Here is a 19,769-nt window from a genome sequence, read left to right as displayed (position 1 = left end):
TGGATTTGGAAACTATCCCCGAAACACCTGAGAAGGCATCTTTCTGAGGAAAGGCGACGGGCCTCCGCTCTGACAGGTCTCCTGAGGAGCTCCAGAAACCACACACACGAGGGGCCGGTCCCCGTCCCTAGCTGTAAGGAAACCGGCCAACGCCTAGGCTTTCCCAGGACCGGCGGCCCCGGGTCTACAGCCAAGTCGGGGCTGTCGTGTCCCCGACCCCACCGTCTCCCCAAAGGCTGCGGACATCCAGGCGGCGGGGGCGGCACGGTTCCCGGTATTCGTCCCGCATCCTTTGTCCGGCGGTGGCTCCAACAGCGGCCGCTCCCGGTCACCGAGGGGTCGGCACACCGGGCCGCAGCGCCAGCATCGGCCGCCCGCCCCAGGGCCAGGAGAGGGCACGTGCAGGGGAGGGGAGCGGGGCCCCATGAGAGGAGGAGCGGAGCCTCCCCGACACTGCCCTCCGAGGAACAAGCTCCTCCCTGCGTCTAGGTGGGCTGACCCACCGCCAGGCCGAAAGGGCCACGTGAAGAGACTCCGGCAGCAAGAGAACAGGGCAGTCCGGCCACCATGACAGGCACATGACCCAAAAGAGCCAATCACAGCTTTCCCTGAATTTCCACAGAGCCATGTGAGCAGATCTGGCCAATGACAGAGCAGGACGCTCTGGCCATTGATTGGAGGGCGCCAGGATGGATACAGGACCCAAACGGGCCAATCACAGCCCTCCCTGAGTTTCCATGCACACATTAGGGACCGCAGCTGCTGTCCTTCTGAGACCTGAGGACCCAAAGCCGTGGGGTAGAAAGCCATGCCCCTAGGGAGGGGCCTGCCTGGAAAAGAGCCAGCACAGAGGAAGGCCCAGACAGGAGACAGAGCGACCAGGGCAGGAGGCCTCCCCTGGGCTCCTGGGTCCAGCCGTGCCTGAAGCCTTCCTCATCCCCCGAGGACCCAGCCTCCCCGCCCACCACCCAAGCCCAGTCACCCAACCAGCCCTGACTAACACAGGTGTGTGCTGTTGTCCCCCACTTCCACAAGTGGCAACCAAAGCTCAGGCCGTGAAGGCACGCATCCACCACTGCACAGGGAGTACCGGGCAGCTGTGGTCACCTGACTACTGGACTGTCAGCCTACATGCCCAGTGCCACTGAACCCCCAGCATCTGAGGTCCTGTGTCCCCTTTCTGGATCTAATAGCAAAGCCCCAGGCATTGGCATTGTGAGTCCCTTCTGGTCCTGCATGCCTGTGCTGACCCGGAGGCAGGGGTGTTTGAGCGGTCAGCCGCCCACTGCCCTCTCCCTGTCCTGGGACCTGGGACACTCACTTGGTCTTGGCTGGCTGGATGTTGTCCAAGTAATCATGCATCCTGTGGTAGAGAAGGCCCACGATGGTGGTCCAGGCTGCGGAAAAGCAGAGGATCACAGACACCTGTCAGCCTGCCAGTGGCAGAGCGCCCAGCCAAACACGCTTGCCCAGCAATGCACAGTGCCAGCCCTCACACCCAAATCCAGGGGCGGGTGGGGGGGGAGAAAGTGAGGGACTCTCAGGGGTGGAATTTTGCATGAGCCTGAGTAGAAACTCTGTGACCCTTCAGCTGTGGATTTAACCGTGGCAATGACTGCCTGATCCTCCCCTGAGCCGACTCTAGATACACAGATGCTGCTGCTCCCGAGGAGAGCCTGACTCGCCAGGAACGCTAGAGTTTCTGTGGGCAGAAGGTCCCCGTTCCAGCAGTGGTCACAGAGCCAGCCTCCAGTTTTGCACAGTCTGGGTGAGCGTGTCCTGTTTGCTGTTGGCATATGGAGTCTTTGCAGTCACACGAACACGTGAGCGAGGCAGCAGATGCGGGATTTACAAGTGGCGGTGATCACGAAGGTGTCCTTTGTGCCTTTTGGCTACATTCCACCTCTGCTATGTGACAACGTTGAAATAGGAATCATTTTTTATGTTGTGTCCCTCCACTATTAGCAGAGGACGCTTGAGGGAGGAAGTGGTTAGCTGTCTTCCAGAGTTCCTCGGGGTTATTTGTGGAATAAGTTAAAATTTCAGGAAAATATTGAGCATCCTATCACTCTCACGGTGTGCCAGGCAGAAGGGCTTGGCTCATTCAATTCTCAAAATGATTTTGTGAGTCTAGTACTAATATTGTCCCCATTTTACAGACGAGGAGACCATAACGCACGCAGGTTCAGTCACAGCCAGTAAGCGGCTGAACCAGGCTTGGAGCCCAGGATTTCCAGCTGCCAGTCAGTCCTTGTTACCAATATGTTCTGCTGCCACAGGGCAGAGCATGAGGCCGTGGTCCCGCTGAGTATGAAGAATGGAGGGTTCTAGATCCTGCAGCCGGGTGGTGTGAGATGAGCAAAGATCACATGTGCGGTTGGCAGACCACAGCCTCATCCCCACACACCCCCCGTTTCTGTAGTTCACCCTGTGTTGTGGGGGGTGTTCCTGTGACATCTCCAGGTACTTTCCACACAGGCAAACAAGAAGGTAGAGGGAGCAGAGGTGGGCCCTTGCGGGGTGGCAAGGGACGCCTCCTTGCTGAGGAGGAGACACCGTGATCCTACACTACCCAGGCTGCTCTTTGTCCCCAGTCTCTGGGCAGTGCATGTCCTCTGGCCAGATTGTCAGGAGCAGAGACTCCCAGACTCCCCCGACAGCCCGAGGGACGAGCAGTGGGGGCATTCACTTTTCAAGGGACCAGTGGGACTGTCCCTGCAGCAAAAATGGCCAGAGCTGCCTGAGCCACCTGAGGGGGATGGAGAGCCCAGGGTGGACACCCTTCACCTAGCCTGAGTCCACCCTGGGTGGGGGAGGGGGCACGGCCCCATCTCTTCATAGTCTGCTGACATGTCACTTTGCTGCTCTGGGAGGACACAGGTGTCTTTCACAGTGGACCTGAATCACCTCGAGAGCCTATCCAAAATGCAGATTCCCAGCCCTCCTCCCCAATTCCAGTTCACGAGGCTGGGGTTTCCTTGGAATCAGCATTCTGAGTTAGCAGCTCAGGCACTTGCCAGGACCCCCCATCCCCACCAGCTCCTGAGAAATGCTGGCCCAGAGCCGCTCCTGCAGGAACAGGCGAGCAGGCGTGAGGGCCGTGTGTCTTTAGGGTCGCAGCTGCCCGCGCATGTGCACGGCCCCGGAGGTCCTGGGGCGGCCTCAGCAGCTGCACTCACCTTGGCTGCGGAACGCCTCGTGGGGAACCTTGATGTAGCTCTGCCCCTGGGCTGGGAAGCGGTAGTGGGAGGAATTTATGGTCTCGGGCAGGAGTTTGGCCACAGAAAACTCTGAGAACAAGCCAAAGACAGGAAGCCACAGTCAGTAAGCTCCAAGGCGCAGGAAATTGGGCTGTAAAGGTCCATCTGCTTCTGCTTTTGCTAACAGAATGAGCTCCCCTGGGCAGTGTAATTACCTCTAGACAATGACGACCTGAAAAAATAAGGGTCCAGGGAAGTCGTTTCCACTGTACAGCTGCCTCATCCAGCTGGCCACACATGGTGGGGGCCTTGTGGCCCGAGGTGACCCCTCCTTCCCTCAGGGCAGCCCGTCAGCTCTCAGAGCTGCTTCTCACCACACTCTGGGGCACCCAGGACACATGGGAGAAAGAAGGTGCCAGAGACGCTGGCCTTCCAGCCATCGGTCACTATCTCAGCCAACAGTCCCACTAACACTCACCTCCGTGGGTCAGTTTAGCCCCTGCCCCAGAGTCTGGCTCTTGTGGGAGAGTATCAGCTGTGCAACGCTGCTTTAGATAAAGACTTTTCAAAGGGCGGAGCCATGAAGTCAGGGGAAGTGGGACTCTGTGCCGATTATCTTGGAAAGCAGATTTAGGCCAAGCCTCCATCTGGCTCTGCGAAACCTGATACTGCAACCTTTTATTCCACAGATGCTCAAAGGAGCTGCTGCTTTTTGACTCCCGTTCCAAACAGAGACAACTGTCACCCAAGATCGGTCCAGCCCCCGAGTCACCATCAAATGCTCCCGTAGCTTTGTGTCCACATCCTGGCTGAGCACATGGGCCCTGATCTCACGCTCCCTCCACAGCGTGACTTTGCGTAAGGGCGACACAGTTTACAAAAGCAGAGAGGTGTGTCTGAATCAATAGTGTGTTTGCTGCTATGTGTGTGTGTGCACCTGTGTGTGTGTCTGTGCACACCTGCACGCGTGTGTGCCTTTGACCGTGTGTTTACGCCCTGTATGTACAGAGGCGTGGGCTGGTGTGTGGGCACCTGTGCGTGAGCATGTGCGCACCTGTGGGCGTGTGTGCGTGCACTGTGTGTGCACCTCTGCAGGTGTGTGCACGCCCCTGTGCAGACGTGTATGTCCCTGCTTGTGCGCGTATGGGTGAGTGCGGAGTTGGCAGAGCAAACTGCACAGGCCAGCTGGCCTCCGGAGTACCCTGCCCCGACACCTGCACCCGTGGCTGCATCCCACCCCGAGCCGACCAGTACCTGCCATGGAAGAAGAGCCAACGATGGTGACCTGGGGCTGGCTGGCGTCCAGGTTGGAAGAGATGTGGCCCATGACAGTGTCGACGGTCTCGATCAAGCCCAGCACCATGGCGTTGTCCTGAACACAATGCCACATGAGGACACTGAGACAATGGAACCTGCACCAGAAGTGCCCTGAGGCCCAACCGAGGCCCACCCTCCCAACATGCCGCTGGGCTCTGCACTGGCCCCCCCCACCCCGGGCACCCAGCCACAGTGAGAGCCCGTTGCGCCCCTGGAGGCCACGGTGGGCCAGGCCTGTGCTCTCTATGAGCAGACGAGAAGGAGCGGGGGACAGCCCCCAGCACCACACCTTTCACGGGCGAGGCCCACACAGCTGAGCTCACAGCACATAGACATCCCCAGTCACCCAGGTCGTTGGCTGCGTGGCTTCTATGCTTAGACACAGGTGACAGAGACCTGCACCCAGCTGCACTCAGAACTCACCTCTGTAATCTCTGACTGGCCTGCCCTAACCCCTTCTGTTTCAGGAGGAGGGGGCTGATTGTCCCCAAGTCCCCTCCAGGACAAGGACACCAGAAGCTTCATCCCAGCGTCCATGCAGGGGAGGGATGCTTTGGAGTTGTCAGAACCCCACATCCCGTCTGACCTGCCTGGTGCACCCCTTCCCTCTAAGCGCCCTCTTCACTCATTCTGAGTCCCCAACATGGACAGGATCCCAGTGGATGCTGCCCCAAGAAGGCAGGGGTCCCTCCTGGTCACCCCGCATCTCTGCGGACTGCTCAGACTGAGCTCCGCCCCCATCATCAGACACACCGCTACTGGGGACAGGGCCTCTCGGGCCCTCGGGGGCACGGTGGCTGCGCCTCTCTGCCGCCAGGCCCCTTCCCTCCTTCCCGCCTTTCTGGAAGGCGTGTGTTTGCTAAGGATCCTTAGCGCTCTCTCACAGACGCACACGCCATGAGAATCTAATAGCTGGGAAGAGAGCATTGAGGCCAATTTTAGACATTTTCTTTGAGGCCTGTGGCCTGATTTCAATCAGCCGAGCACAGTCAAACACATGGAAATCTGCGTCTCGGGTGTGCACTTCTGCTGGGCGGTAGCTGATTCATACTTTCCCTCAAAGGCACGTTACAGCCCACCTGAGTCTGAAGAGCTTCATGATTATTCATATCTTGTGACACAGCATTCAGAGAAAGTCACTTTAAAATGACGCTGATGAAATGGGTCTACTCAGGCCCTCCACTGGCCATTTTCCAGGGCTCCCGCCCCTGTACACAGACTCCCCACCGTGCCCCCCGGAAGGTGTGGACTGTGGAGGGTGGTGCCTTTTTAAAAAAGAATTTGTTTCTAGGTAAGACCGTACCAGTCTTAAAGGCAGGTCTCCTCTTTTCTTCCTCCCTTTGCCCATGTTCATTGCATCTTGTTCCTTTTGAAACTGTTCAAATAAAAAGTCCAGAGACAAAACCTACTGCAGTCTCACAAACAGCATTTCTGCCTCGAACTGCCAAATACTGTTCAAACATCAGAGGGGTTCGGGAGAACGAGCGCTTCAATCCCACACCAGTGTGGCTGCGACTCTGCTGAGCAAGGCAGCTTGGAGTCCTCCAGCCTGCCGGGCAACCTTGGACGTCACGCGGTGAGACCACATCATTAGAAAACGGACAGAGCCAGGACCCCAAATTCACGGACTGAGGAAAGGCTCCTCGGACCCACTTGGGACTTTGCAGGAGTGAGAAGAAGTTTCAACTGTGCTTCACCACTGAAATGCGGGGGTCTCTCTGTCGCCGCAGCACAACCTAGCCTGGGCTGCCTGATGTGCCTCCTGTCGCTGGAAACCGTCCTGCACATAGCTAAAGACAACCGGAATAAATCCGACAGCGGTGTGTGGGACGGAACGTACCCGAGAGGGCTCACGGTCACAGCCCGCCTTAGGGCTTCGGGTGACGGCTCTTTTTAAAAGTTTTTGTCATCAGCAGTTCCTGCCTTCTCCACAACACGTACACTTGTTTCATTTACATGTTGTGGAGTCAATGCAGTTACTTTTAAAAAGAAAAAAGTATATTCCATTCTCCTTTCTAATTATTTGCAGTTCGGGGGGAATGAAAACGTTTTGTTTTTTTTTTTTTGGTTTTTATGTTTATGATCATGAAACATATCATCACAAGTTCCATTTTTTTTTTCACCTAATCTAGGGATCTTTAGACATAAAACATGTTTTTTTCTTACCACTCAAGAACAATGTGATGATGAAAAATATTTTATTAAAATGATAAATAGGGGTGCCTGGCTGGCTCAGTGGGTTAAAGCCTCTGCCTTAAGCTCAGGTCATTATTCCAGGGTCCTGGGATTGAGCCCCGCATCGGGCTCTCTGCTCAGCAGGGAGCCTGCTTCCCCCTCTCTCTCTGCCTGCCTCTCTCCCTGCTTGTGATCTGTATGTTAAATAAATTAATTAAATATTTTAAAAAATAATAAATGATAAATAGAGGTCAACCTAGTATACACTCCTCATGAAGAGAGGCAGCTACTTCCCAGCTGAGAGTTGGGAAGGATAACACATTAGTGACACGCACACACTTCCTGAGCCCCACAGAAGACACGGCCCTTGAACTCAGTTGCAGATCTGGCCAAAATGAGCTCTAATGACCCAGATGGCAAGACTGGAAGGTGCATCATTTCTCTCAGAAATGTGAATTGGGCCATATTTACACCACTTCTAGGAAGACACAGTGGTTGGCAAAGTGCATACATTTTGACAACCAAAAATGTTCTTTTTTTTTCCCCTTACCTCTGACACATCGACCCAACTGGGCAGTTGAAGAACCTCTCCCATGGTCTTTAAGAAAACCTAAAGGCAGACAAAAAATGACACTGCTTAGCACATATCCTTAATGCTCAACATGTCAAGACCTTTGATTTCTCCGTGTCTTATCAAGCACTGGCTGGGTTTTACATACGGTCATAAAGACAAACAGCTCCCATCAGCACGAGAGGTCATGTTTTACAAAGTCCTTCAGAGCTGTCACCTTGTTCACTCCTTGTGACGAGCCGCTCGTCAGTGATAAGCAGACAGATGTCAGACTGAACACAGCTTAGTCAGAGAGAAACCCCGAAGCATGGGGCCGGGAGAGAGAAGCGGCCCTCGGGACTGCCTATTGAGTGAAACTGTGAATGAACCGTGAGCCCCTGAACGCGCCGTCCTTGGGTAGCGGAGCCGAGTGACACAGAACCATGTGTGCTCCCTGGAAACCACCTCTCCATAAAGAAGTTACTCGGAGACCCTTGGTCGGATCAGCTTAACATCATGTTCGGTTTGGCTCACCACTGTTCTAAAGAAAGTAAATTAGCTTTTAACATGTTCAAGTGGGGAGATTTAAATGAAAATATGTGCATTTCCGGCTTCCTTGGAGAAGAGCAGAAGCTCAGGCCACCCCAGCCCACAGTCCCACACGGCCACTGTTGGCCAAAGTGAAGCGGGAGCGGCCCCCTTAGTCAGATATGTGTTCCTCCATCCCCCCCAGTCCTCACCACTCTCTATTGCCTGACACCTAGTCCAGTCCATATTCCTCATGTCGCCTTTTAACTGTTTGTCTCCTACTATAGACACAGAATTAAACTTTAAGCCTGACCAGGGCGCCTGGATGGCTCAGTGGGTTAAGCCTCTGCCTTCGGCTCAGGTCATGATCTCAGGGTCCTGGGATGGAGCCCTGCACTGGGCTCTCTGCTCAACACGGAACCTGCTTCCCCCTCTCTCTCTGTCTCTCTTCCTCTCTCTCTCTCTTTCTCTCTGTCTCTTATGAATAAATAAATAAAACCTTAAAAGAAAAACCAAAACCTTAGATCACGATTGAAGTCTCCCATATCTCCACCAAACTGCCATTTCCAGAATAAATCACATTCTTCCTCACACTTTAAGGCACCAAATATCTAGAGAATTCATCCTCAAAACTCCTCACTCTTTCATTGCCTTTATCTGATAAATGCTGATTAAGACCCTGAAGGGCAAGACCTTATGAACAAAAGACGAACAAAATACTGGGCTTGAGGTCTAGTGGGCAGAATTTATAATCTAGGAGAAGAGTCAGCACTTCAAAAAAAAAAGAAAGAAAGAAAGAAAGAAAGAAAGAAAGAAAGAAAGATCACCTAGTAAAGTATTGAGGCTTGAAGGCCATACAGCTCTGTCACACTCAACTCTGCCATTGTAGTGCAAATGCAGCCACAGACCACTGTAACTAAATGAGCATATTCCAATAAAACTTTATTACGAAAACAATCAACACACCAGATCTGGCCTAAGGGCTATAAATTGCTGATTCCTACTCCAGCAGAGCAGTTTGGTGGGATAAAAATAGAATGCCGGCCACATTTCCACTTTTAAATTTTCTAGTAGCCATATGATTTGTTTGCATGCATGTATGCACCTGCTGGGTGGGGCGCGGCAGAGGGAGAGGGAGAATCCTGATCTCAGAACCCTGATATGACCTGAGCCCAAACTAAGACTTGGGGCTTAACCGACTAAGCCACCTGGGATGCCTCTAGTAGCCATATTTTAAAAAGTAAAGAGCAAACAAATGAAACTAATTATGTTTCTACTAATTATATGTTTCAAACTAATTCTATGTCTTTCTTGGCCCCATATTTCTAAATTGCCAAGACCAAAATTGTCAATTCAATATTTTGTGTTCTTCTCTTTCTCCTAAGTGTTAGGAATCCGGTGTATATGTCCCATTTAGAGCCTGGATTTCGGGGCACCTGGGTGGCTCAGTGGGTTAAAGCCTCTGCCTTTGGCTCAGGTCATGATCTCAGGGTCCTGGGATCGAGTCCTGCATCGGGATCTCTGCTCAGCAGGGAGGCTGCTTCCCTCTCTCTCTCTGCCTGCCTCTCTGCATACTTGTGATCTCTGCCTGTCAAATAAATAAAGTCTTAAAAAAAAAAAGTCTTTAGAGCCGGATTTCACATCTCACATCTGACTTGATTTCACCACAGTTCACAGACTCCCCAGCCAGATGTGGCTAACAGGCCCCTTATCACCCAGCGCAGGAAATGACTTCTCACCATTTTCCTGTCCAGTTGCTAGTGGTGGGAAGCCAGTACATGGAAATTACATGGATATTATTTCTCATCAAATCAGAGATGGGCAGGGTTTGGGGATGGATGGAAACACCTGAGAAGCCACATCTCCCCCACCCCACACACAGGGGCAGGAAGGCGAGTGGGGCCCTCCTTCCTCTTCGGGGCTCCTGGGCACCCAGGACATCTTCTCACGTGCTCCTCAGGTCTGCCTTCTGCCAGCAAGCCTTCCAGAGCACTCACCTAACACCACTGTCATCAGCGCACATGAATGCATGCGGATCCCCCAAGCTGAGTATCCTGTTGTCTCCCCCACATCACAGCAGGGCAGAGACCGAGGACACAGGACAAGGAACCACTGAGGGACGTTCAGCCCTCTGCACCCTGCTCGGACCTGTAATCTGTTCTTTCTGGGAGGAACCCGCTCAGATGGAACTTCTCTCTCCACCTTGGCCCAGAACCCTGGTGCTCCCCCTCTACCCGCCAGGGACCCTCTACCTCGACCTGGAGGGTGTTTAGAGGAGAGCGAGAAGTGGCAGCACCTTGATTCCATGCCATCAATGGCACATTCACTAAGTGTTTTAGGTGAACTTGGCAATTCCCACTGACCTGTAAGTCACAGCACTGTGGGTCACAATGTGTGCAGATGTGGTCTAGTTTCCCGCGGCTACACCTTCCAAGACCCAGTCCCACCCTTCACCTGTCGCCAAGGGAGGCAGTGGAGCTGGAACTGGAGCTGCGTGCCCAGATGGCAGGCGGCTGGGCGGGTGTGGAGACGGGAGCCACAAGGAGCCGGGGCAGAGCTGAAGGAAGCCCCAGCAAGTTGGACGGAGCTGGCAGGACAGACCACCCTACCCAGTGGCTCATGACGAGTCTGGAACCCAGACTGTCACGTAAGAGTTCCTGACTTCCTACAACTCTGTGCAGATTGAACAAAACACGCCTGTGGGTCAGGATCTGGTGCTTTGCCAGCCCCGACCAGCCAGGCACAGAAATCAAGTAGCTTTACCTGGGTGAGGTTCAGTGCCATTTCCTGGGAAAGAGGCTTATTGGGTAATTTGAGGGACACGTTTCGCAGGTAGCTCAGGATGGTTCCTGGACTCTGGAAGTTTTTCCTCGCCTCTGTCAAGTTGGTTATGACGGGATGGTAAGCGTTGGTGGGCACCTGGAAGAAATGACAGGCATGATGCCAGCCCGGGACGAAAGCCGAGAAGTCCCATGGAAGTCCTGCGTGCCCTCTTACAGCCCCTCGACGACGGCGGTTGCGCCGACGGTGTACCGGAGGCACCTCCGCGAATGCCTGACACAGACTGAGCTTTCACCGTCTCAGCAACTTCAAAGAAATACGCACCCATTTGAGAGATGAAACCAAGCACAGGGAAGCTTACCCAGAAATACACGTGGAACCGGCGTTTGAACCTGCACCAAAGGTACGAGAGTCTGTGCCTTCCCTTTCCCTTAGAGTCCCCAAGGAAGGGAAAGCGGTGGGATTACAAGTACTAATTCCAGAAGGGATCGTTTCTGTATGGACTGATCTTCCCTCAAACGTCGGGAGAAGGGGCACGAAGAGAAAACGACCCTCGGCACAGGTTCCCCCTTCTCTCCGCTCACTGTGCCGCGTGCCCCGGAGACAGTCTCAGTGTTTGTGTCCCTGGGCACTCTGGTTGACTTCCTTTTGGCCCCTGAGGCCACAGACCACAAGAAGCAGAGGGCTTTCCCTTCCGTCAACCTGAGCATCCAGAGTTAGTGCCAAAGCTAGCTTCCCCTCCAGGGCTGATTTCTTCCCAGACACTATACTGCCAAGAAGAGAGAGCCAGACTGTCCAGTGGAATTCGGTCCTGGCACACAGGCTAAGCGGAAGGGCTTCAACAAGCAGGGGGACGGAGATCAATGCGTGTGCTTACCACGGTATTGGCTGGGGGTGTCATGAAGACGTTTGGTGGTGTTGAAGATGACAAAGCATGCTTTCCTGGAAAGAATCAGTAACGCTTGATTAGGGACTGAAACATGGTCCGTCTTTCACCCTAAGGAAGGCCTGTCTTTACTCAGGACTCTCCAGCTTCAGACACATCCAAGACAGCCTGAGAATGTTTTGAGTAGCGATGCTGCTGGAAAGATGAACGGCTAATAAATCAGCTTAATGGGCAGATGGTATGGATTTTCCCAGGTCACATTACTTTCCTATTTATGTTTCAAATTGCTTTTGAACACCCTTCATGCAAGTCATCATATAAAGCGATGATTTTATACAAGCATTTACCGATTTCAAATAAATAGAGAACCAGAAGAAATCATCCTCACCGCATCAGGACCGGCTGGGGATGGAACACAGAGGGCTGTTAGTCTTGGGCGAGGACAAACAATCCGTCCAGTCAAGCTTTCCCTCCCAGACAGATGGAGTGAGATGAAGTGGCGGGGGTGGGGAAGACTGTTCTCTCGAGTCCCTTCGACCCTGAGGATTCTAGTTCTTTCTCCTCTATTTGGTTAATTAATCATAAATTATTACAGCTATGTTAAACCTGGCTCTGATGGACGGCTGGATGCGGCCGTCCGAGAGACTTCTGGTCATTTTCTCTATATGTGATTTATGTCACATGCCCAGTCCTTAGAACCAAGTCCCCAAGCAACATGGGGTGTGATAAGTCTAGTTCTGGTTTAGCAAAGATGCATGCATGTGCTTCTGGGACACATAAGGGTTAAGGCAACACCTCTCCTGAATCACCCCCAAACTCAGACACCACCTTCACAGGGCACAGACAGCAACGTGGCCTGAAATGCGGTGCTGTGTGGGGCTGGTGCTCCCCATCCGAGCCCTGGGATGTCCTGGGGACACGAGTTTGCTGAGACAGCTGCAGGAGCCAGGAACAGCGACATCTCTTTCCAGGGTTAATAAAGCGGTAAAGTATCAGGAAACCAGGGTTTGTTGGAGGCTTTCAGTAACACAAATACAGACAGCATCTTGGTCTCAAAGGGACAAATCTCTGAATCTTAGGCTATGAAATGCAGGAGATTAATATCTTTTGTATTGTACAGGACCTATATTTGGTCCTTATGTCACTTATGTATAAGGAATGAATTCTACCTTCTCAGTGAAAAACGGGTGTTTCAAAGACGGGGGTGGACAGAGACATCCTGCACGCACAGCAGCTGTGCCCTGCTCCCAAGAGCCGCAGCCTCAGTCGCTGGGGGTCCCCTTTCCTCTAAGTTGCAGATGCAGCTGACCCCACTGTCATGACTGCCTCTGCCAGAGGCAGACAATGACCCAGGCTTCAGGCCATCAGCGTACTCGGCAGCCCCCGGGCACAGGGCTTGGCCCCCAGGGAAACACAGGGATCACTCGGGCCACATGAGAGTCCTGGGCAGCCCTGCTGCGGGAGATGGCAAAAAAGAGAAGCTCTCGCCTTCTGCTGAGGATGGGGAGGGAACATAGAGGGAATGGCAGCCATGCTGGCATCACAAGAAGGAGCAGCATCAAACACAAACACTCTTAGTGATACATGTGAGCACCTAGAGCAAACTGGTCCTGAAGCAGATGTTCTTCTATTGTTTCCATTGTGTGAGACTGTTTAATTCCCTTCTTGCCGTAAATCACTTTAGTTGTGTTTTCTGTCATGTAATCACAGGGTCCTAACAGCTGAGGGGTTCACTGTTGGACCCCGAGGGGAGGCTGGCTTTCCACCTCCTGGTCCTGACATATCCCTGCTGTCAGCGCAGTGGCCAACCAACGGATGTTTATGAACGACTGTTATTTTTTGGCAGATTATTTTATGTTAAAATAAAGAATCAGTGTGTTCAGCTGTTGGAAGAATGAAAACGAATGAAGGGAAAGGAAGTATTAATCTTAAAACAGTGAAAGTGTTGGGAAAACCTGCCACGTGCACTGCCTTACCCCGGTCACTGTCTATCCGCGGAGCCCCCATCCCGCAGTTTCCTCCCAGTTACAAAGGAGAATGTTGTGATTTGGAATGATTAAGACACAAAAAGTCACTTGCTACCATTCCGTGTATGTGGAAGACCCAGAAGAAGGATCAGTGGCGGCCACGGGCTGGGAGGAGGACACAGGGAGCAAGAGGTAATGGGTACTGGACTTCCTTTCTGGGTGAAGAGACGGTTTTAAAACCAGAAAGGACAGCTGCCCAATGTGGTGAGCACAATAGGTACCAGGGGACTGTATACCTTGAGATGGTTGCGTTTCTGTTCCCTGAATTTTACCTCAACAGAGGTGACCCCTAAGTCCCATGGCTCATCGAGGCTGAGGGAAGATTTGAACCCAGGCTCCCTGTCCCTCGGGTCCCGTCTCTGAACAACCACTCTGTACTGAGCAAGAAGGGGCATCCTCGGGGCTCCCAGGGCCCCATCAGGGTCTGGCACGCAGGAAGCACTGGCTAAACCTTTGTTGATCGAATGCACTAATGGGCCTGGAATGTCTGCTCCCAAAGCTGTCCATCATCACCCACCACGTACACCTCAAAACCCCCCGGTGACCCGTAGGATACTCCTCTCAGGGTCTCTCCTCTAAGTTGCCAGTTCCTCCATCTTAGGGAACAGGTGTTCTGGAGAAGCGGCTGGATTTCTGAGGTTCATCAGGATGTCTCGCTGCCTGCAGCGCAGACGGCCGCCTCAGGAGAGTGAGGAGCGAGACGTGCTGGGAAGGGAGGTGGACAGAAGGAGCCTCGTCCTCCCAGAGATGGGCAGAGCTGGCCCAAGCCCTCCCCCACATGCCCACTAACCAATGGCAGCTGTGAAGTACATGGAGATCTCGTCCGGGGTCAGGGCACGTTCCCAGATGATGAACTCATCAAAAGCTCCGTCCTCATAACGCTTGGTCTGGTCCTGCTCAGACCCTATCACGAGGTTGACGCCAGGCTCCCCATAGGCGTGAGACACTTTGCCACTTGGGTCAGAGGTGCTCAAGGTCCCGTTGACGTAGACTTTCAAACCCTCCTTGGATTTCCATGTAAACAGGACATGAGTCCAGTAGGGACCTAGAAAGAGCAAAGATCACTGTTCTGCTGATGTGGAAAGAGCTCCCCATGTGTGTGTCTCCTAGTTGTTAAGCACCTGCCTCTTGAGATGATTAGTCACTCTTGACCTTGGTGAGTCCTCACATGGGTCAGAATGTACATCTGACTTTTCCTCAGAAAGAAGCAGAGGGAAGAAATTACGTCTATCCCTAAAACTCCAGAAGCAGTCCAAAGAGACCTTTTGCTATTTTAAATTAGATCCTTTGTTATTCTAAATTAAAATGAAATAATAGCCAACGGTCATAACTTTTTCAAAAAAATTTTTTGGTCCTGCCTAGGCCATCACAGTGCAGGTCAATAAAACTTATCTGACAATAAAACTTATCTGTGGGCCTGATTCAGCCCACAGCAGTTGGTGTCCACCTCTGCTCTGACATAGGACATGTGATATCAACCAATATGGTGGGACCACGGTAGCACCACCCTCCCGGCTCACTCTCTTTGGCACGAGAACCACAGTCGCCAATAAGAAGACTGTTCCTTAGACTCTGACAGCAGCTTGCCCCACAAATGGCCTCACTTTGTTTGGCAAGTGTTGTTTTAGGCATCTCATGGGCTTGCTTCTGGAAGGAGCAGGGCAGCCCTTCAAAGGGTGTGTGCCACCGTGAGCCAGGCATCACCTTAAATCACCCAGCAATTAGCTACTGGAACATCACCAGAATAAAAGCTTCTGCACAGCAAAGGAGACCTCTAACAAAACCAAAAGGCAGCGTATGGAATGGGAGATGATAATTGCAAATGACGTATCCAATAAAGGGTTAGTACCCAAAGTATATAAAGAACTGATACAACTCAACAACCAAAACAAATAATCCAATTTTTAAAAATGGACAGAAGATATGAACCATCACTTCTCCAGAGAAGACATCCAGATGGCCAACAGACACATGAGAAGATGTGCAACATCGCTCATCATCGGGGAAATGCAAATCAGAGCCACAGTGAGATCCCACCTCACACCAGTCAGAATGGCTAAAATCAGCAACACAGGGAACGACAGGTGTTGGCGAGGACACGGAGAAAGGGGAGCCCTCCTACACTGTTGGTGGGAATGCAAGCTGGTGCAGCAACTCTGGAAAACAGCATGGAGGTTCCTCAGAAAGTTGAAAATAGAGCTACCCTACAATCCAGCAATCGCACTACTGGGTATTTACCCAAAGAATACAAAGATATGAATTCAAAGCGCTACGTGCAGCCTTGCTGATGGCAGCATCGTCTACAACAGCCTAACCACAGAAGCAGCTCCCGTGTCCATGGACTGAGCGGAGAAAGCAGACGTGGTGGGTACATATGACAGAATATTCCTCAGCCATAAAAAATGTGAAATCTTGCCTCTTGCAATGACAGGGCTGGAGCTGGGGAATCTAATGCTAAGGGAAATAAGTCAGAGAAAGACAAATACTGTAGGATCTCACTCACGTGGGATTTGTTCTCTTAACTATAGAGAACAGATGAGTGGTTACCAGAGGGGAAGGGGTTGGGGGTTGGGTGGGTGGGGATTAAAAAGTACACTTATCATGATGAAAAATAAAATAATTTTTAAAGAAGTATAAAGTTCTGGGGCAGCTGGGTGGGTCAGTGGGTTAAGACTCTGCCTTTGGCTCAGGTCATGATCCCGGGGTCCTGGGATCAAGTCTCACATCGGGCTCTCTGCTCAGCAGGGAGCCTGCTCCCCCCTACTCTCTCCGCCTGCCTCTCTGCCTACTTGTGATCTCTGTCAAATAAACAAATAAAATCTTTAAAAATAAATAAATAAATAAAAATAAAAAGATAAATGTCTATCAGTCAACCAGTCCCTCACCACCCAGCAATTACTCAGGCCCTTACCTAGGGTTGGGCCGCTTCCTAATCCTGAGTCTCTGGAGAGCACTTGGGTCCTAAATGGGTCCAAAGTATTATTTATTGCCTTTGAGTTTAAAGCAAGAATAACAGATTTCTTCAGTGAACAGAGAGTATGTCTCCAGGCAGAAATGTTTACAATTCTTCCCATTTCCCTGGGTGGGAAAACAGAGTTCGATAGGCTTTACCTTAGGACATGTTGAGGAAACCTACCACATGCCCCATAATGTGTCAGCCCCAAGCAGCACGGAAATAAGACTCTTGCAGAAGAACCTGACTTGGGTAGAACATGGTAAGTGCCATGAATGAGGTACAGGCTGTTCTGTGGGGGGGAGGGGGCCGAGAGTCTTTCTGGCCTGGGATCAGAGAAAGCAAATAGGCACGATTCTCGTAGCGCTCTTGCAGAGGCAAGGTGGAGAGTCAGGCTTGGGGAGAACGAGTAAGGCTCCCAGCTCACACAGGTGGCGGGTGCAGAGGAGGGTGCGACCCAGCCACTTGGGATCCGGCGTCGTCCATGTCTTAAATAACTGGGACACACAGCCTCTTTAAATGGGCCAGAAAATGAATTGTCCTTGAATATCTCAGAGATATCATTTCCTGCTGGAGGCCTTCGTTCTTCCCACCTCCCGCTCCATGCTTCCTTCCTAGTGCCCGGCCCGGACTGGGGTCCCCCTCAACGTTACCCCAATACTTCTCTCCCAAGTCCACTTTCCAAGTCAGACCCTCTGCTCCCCCACCTTCCTGCCCCAGGCCTCTGACTCGTGCCCAGTGCACAACCCGATCTCATGCCAAAGAGAACACAGGAATCTCCAGACGGAGCCAGGAAGACCCCACAACACCCACCTGCAAAACCCCCAGTATCTCCACAGCCGCCTGCTGCCCCGCACTTGTCCCAGAGCACCCCTCCCCACCGCTCCCAGTCCTCTCCTCCATATCACCCTTCCTCCCTCAGTCTTCAGCCTCTGTTCCAAAAAATTTTCACAGCATATTCTAAATATTGCCTACCACTAAGTCCTACCACTTGGGGGGGTGGGCATGGGAAGGAGGGGGAGCAGGAGAAGAAGAAAGAGGCAGCAGGGGGAGAGGAGGGGAACAATGAGGGGGAGGAGAGGAGAGGAGAAGGGGAAGAGAAGGGAAGGAGAGAGAGAGGAGGGAATGGGAGGGAGGGAGGGAGGGAGAACTAGAAACAGTGGCCACCATGCTAAGCACCTGGTGTCCACTACCGCATTTCACGTCCCTGGGCCACGCAGGGCACGTCCCAACGGCACCTTCCCTCTAGGACACGGCAGCAGAGGCCACGCATCAGGCAACCCGAGGCAGGCACACAGCGGGGGTGGAGGGAGCACAGGCGCCTGGCTGCAGGACGCCGTCCTCTCCGGTCCATCTCCCCCAGCAAGCCCTGAGTGCCGAGGCCAGGCCCGGCCCTTACCTGGCGGACTGAAGGTGGCCTCCCAGGTCATGGCGTTCTCCCGCGTGTACAGCTCCACGGAGCCCTTGCCGCCGCTGGAGCAGACTCTGAAACCGTCGGAAATGACCTGTCCCCCGTAAGCAAAAGGGGTCGGTCTGGACGCCTCTCCTTGTGTCTTCCAGAAGAAAGAAAACGTGACCCCTGAGGGAAGGAAGGGGACAGGGTCAGGACTGACGGACAGCAGAAGGGACTCCTCCCCAGAAGCAGGTGGTTCTCTCTGCCCCTTACTCTCCATGTGAAAAGCCTTTTTCCCCCTTCTAGAGACAACACATGTTCAATTCAGGAGACACGGGAAATGACAACAGACCACATTTATGGAAAGCTCACCAAGGGCTGGACACTTTCCCAAGAGTTCTGAGCGAATTATCTCTTTCAACATCATGGCAACCCCGTTATCATTCCACCTATGCAAATGAGGACACTGAGGCCTGTTTGTCCCAGGTCACCAGACCAGCATCGAGCTCCCATCCGAGCTAAACCTAGTGATCGCCAACTTCACAGACACCGATAACAGGCACCGTCCTATGCTCACTCCTCCTCTTGGTCCAGAAGCATCTTTATGGCAACTCCTGCTACAACCTTTCCTGCAAGCATATTTTACAAAGAAAGGAACCAGTCCATGCACACAGGCTTATAGACCACATCCTAAAACACTCCTTGCATCACCAGCTTCCTCCGAGGTCCGTAAACACACCCGCACACCATCGTGCCGCGTGTCTGCATGGCGTCACATTCTAAATCAGGGCAGCTCGGGCTCCTTCAACTTCTCACTCTTCAGGCAGAACCAGAAGCTCAACCTCCAGGTACGTGTCAGATTCTATCCTTTAGGATAAGGTCCTAGTGGGGAACTTCCAGTCAAAGGCGGGGGCCGCTTTTAAGGGTTTTGACATTTAGGAGAGTAATTTCCAACAGAGTCACAGAGGGGGCAGCAAAGACCCTGTCCCACAGTCACCTCGCAGGCCTGGGTACCGGGCTCCTCGGGGAGGGGATACAGGGACCGGAGCTGGCCGGAGGCTCCTCTGCACGTCAGGCTGCCCATCACCGCCTTTCCGACCTCTAACCGCTTCTATCCTGCCGGGCTCGCTGCAGTGAAATTTACCCTTTCCTTGCATCTGAGACAAGTCTGTGTGTGTGCATGTGTACACGCATGAGAGACAGACAGAGAGCATGCACATGGGTGAGTGCTACCCTAGCAACCTGGGTGAACCTCACGTGGGAGCTGAACATCATCCTGGCGGCCCCACCCCGCCCAGTCTGGCCCACGCGGGAGAGGACAGTGCCCAGAGTTGATCAAAACCAGCCTGTGACTCGGGGGTTGAAGACAGTGGAGGGCCCTTCGCCCTGGGCCTTACTTATACAAATGGCACCAAACTTAGACTTCGGGTCTTATCTTCAAATGAGATCACGGACACAGCCTGAGTCCCCGAATCAGCTGACACGCTCCATCACACAGAACCAACCACCTGTACTGTGACACCTTATGGACTGACACGTCTGTTACAAACTGTTGTCTTGTGACGATAAGACTGTATCATGTTTTGTGGGCTCCGAGCCCTAATTTGGTTCGTGAGAAGCGTGTAGAAAAGCATAATTTAATAACCCCAGATTGGAATTTCTCCATTTTTTTCTTTAATATAAGAGGAACTTCAAAATAATTGGCAGAGGCGTGGACCTTTCTTGACCTCTGAGAAGCTAGAGTACAACCCCACCTCAGAGGGGCGTGTGCTTAGGGTTCCCGAGGAAAGTAGAGAGCCCCCCAAGTTCCCTGAAGGACGGGACTGGCGATGGAAGGCTGCTCAGAGGTGGCAGGGGTCCCGGGACCCTCCCCGGAGCCCGCTGCCGGCACAGGACCCAGCCGCCCCTCCCCACCTGGCACCCTGGGACCAGAGTCCAGTGCGAACCGTGACCCTGCCA

General features: G+C 52.8%; 1 protein-coding gene across 2 annotated transcripts in view; it reads right to left on the bottom strand.

Annotated features, from left to right (window-relative positions):
• ADGRD1 (adhesion G protein-coupled receptor D1) overlaps positions 1 to 19,769 on the bottom strand; it is a 122,311-nt gene that overhangs the window by 78,471 nt on the left and 24,071 nt on the right. For both annotated transcript variants that reach the window (XM_032846893.1, XM_032846892.1), the window contains 8 exons: positions 17,817 to 17,996; positions 14,255 to 14,509; positions 11,429 to 11,493; positions 10,534 to 10,689; positions 7,243 to 7,302; positions 4,455 to 4,572; positions 3,180 to 3,290; positions 1,322 to 1,397 (listed from right to left, as the gene is read on the bottom strand). In XM_032846893.1, the coding sequence (XP_032702784.1) occupies positions 1,322 to 1,397; positions 3,180 to 3,290; positions 4,455 to 4,572; positions 7,243 to 7,302; positions 10,534 to 10,689; positions 11,429 to 11,493; positions 14,255 to 14,509; positions 17,817 to 17,996 (1,021 nt within the window). The remainder of the gene's footprint in view (positions 1 to 1,321; positions 1,398 to 3,179; positions 3,291 to 4,454; positions 4,573 to 7,242; positions 7,303 to 10,533; positions 10,690 to 11,428; positions 11,494 to 14,254; positions 14,510 to 17,816; positions 17,997 to 19,769) is intronic.

The sequence above is a fragment of the Lontra canadensis genome, unplaced genomic scaffold (genome assembly GCF_010015895.1).
Source record: "Lontra canadensis isolate GAN:19392208 unplaced genomic scaffold, GSC_riverotter_1.0 scaffold182, whole genome shotgun sequence".
In the NCBI taxonomy this organism is placed as follows: domain Eukaryota; kingdom Metazoa; phylum Chordata; class Mammalia; order Carnivora; family Mustelidae; genus Lontra; species Lontra canadensis.
This window is presented reverse-complemented; position numbering and strand designations above follow the sequence as displayed.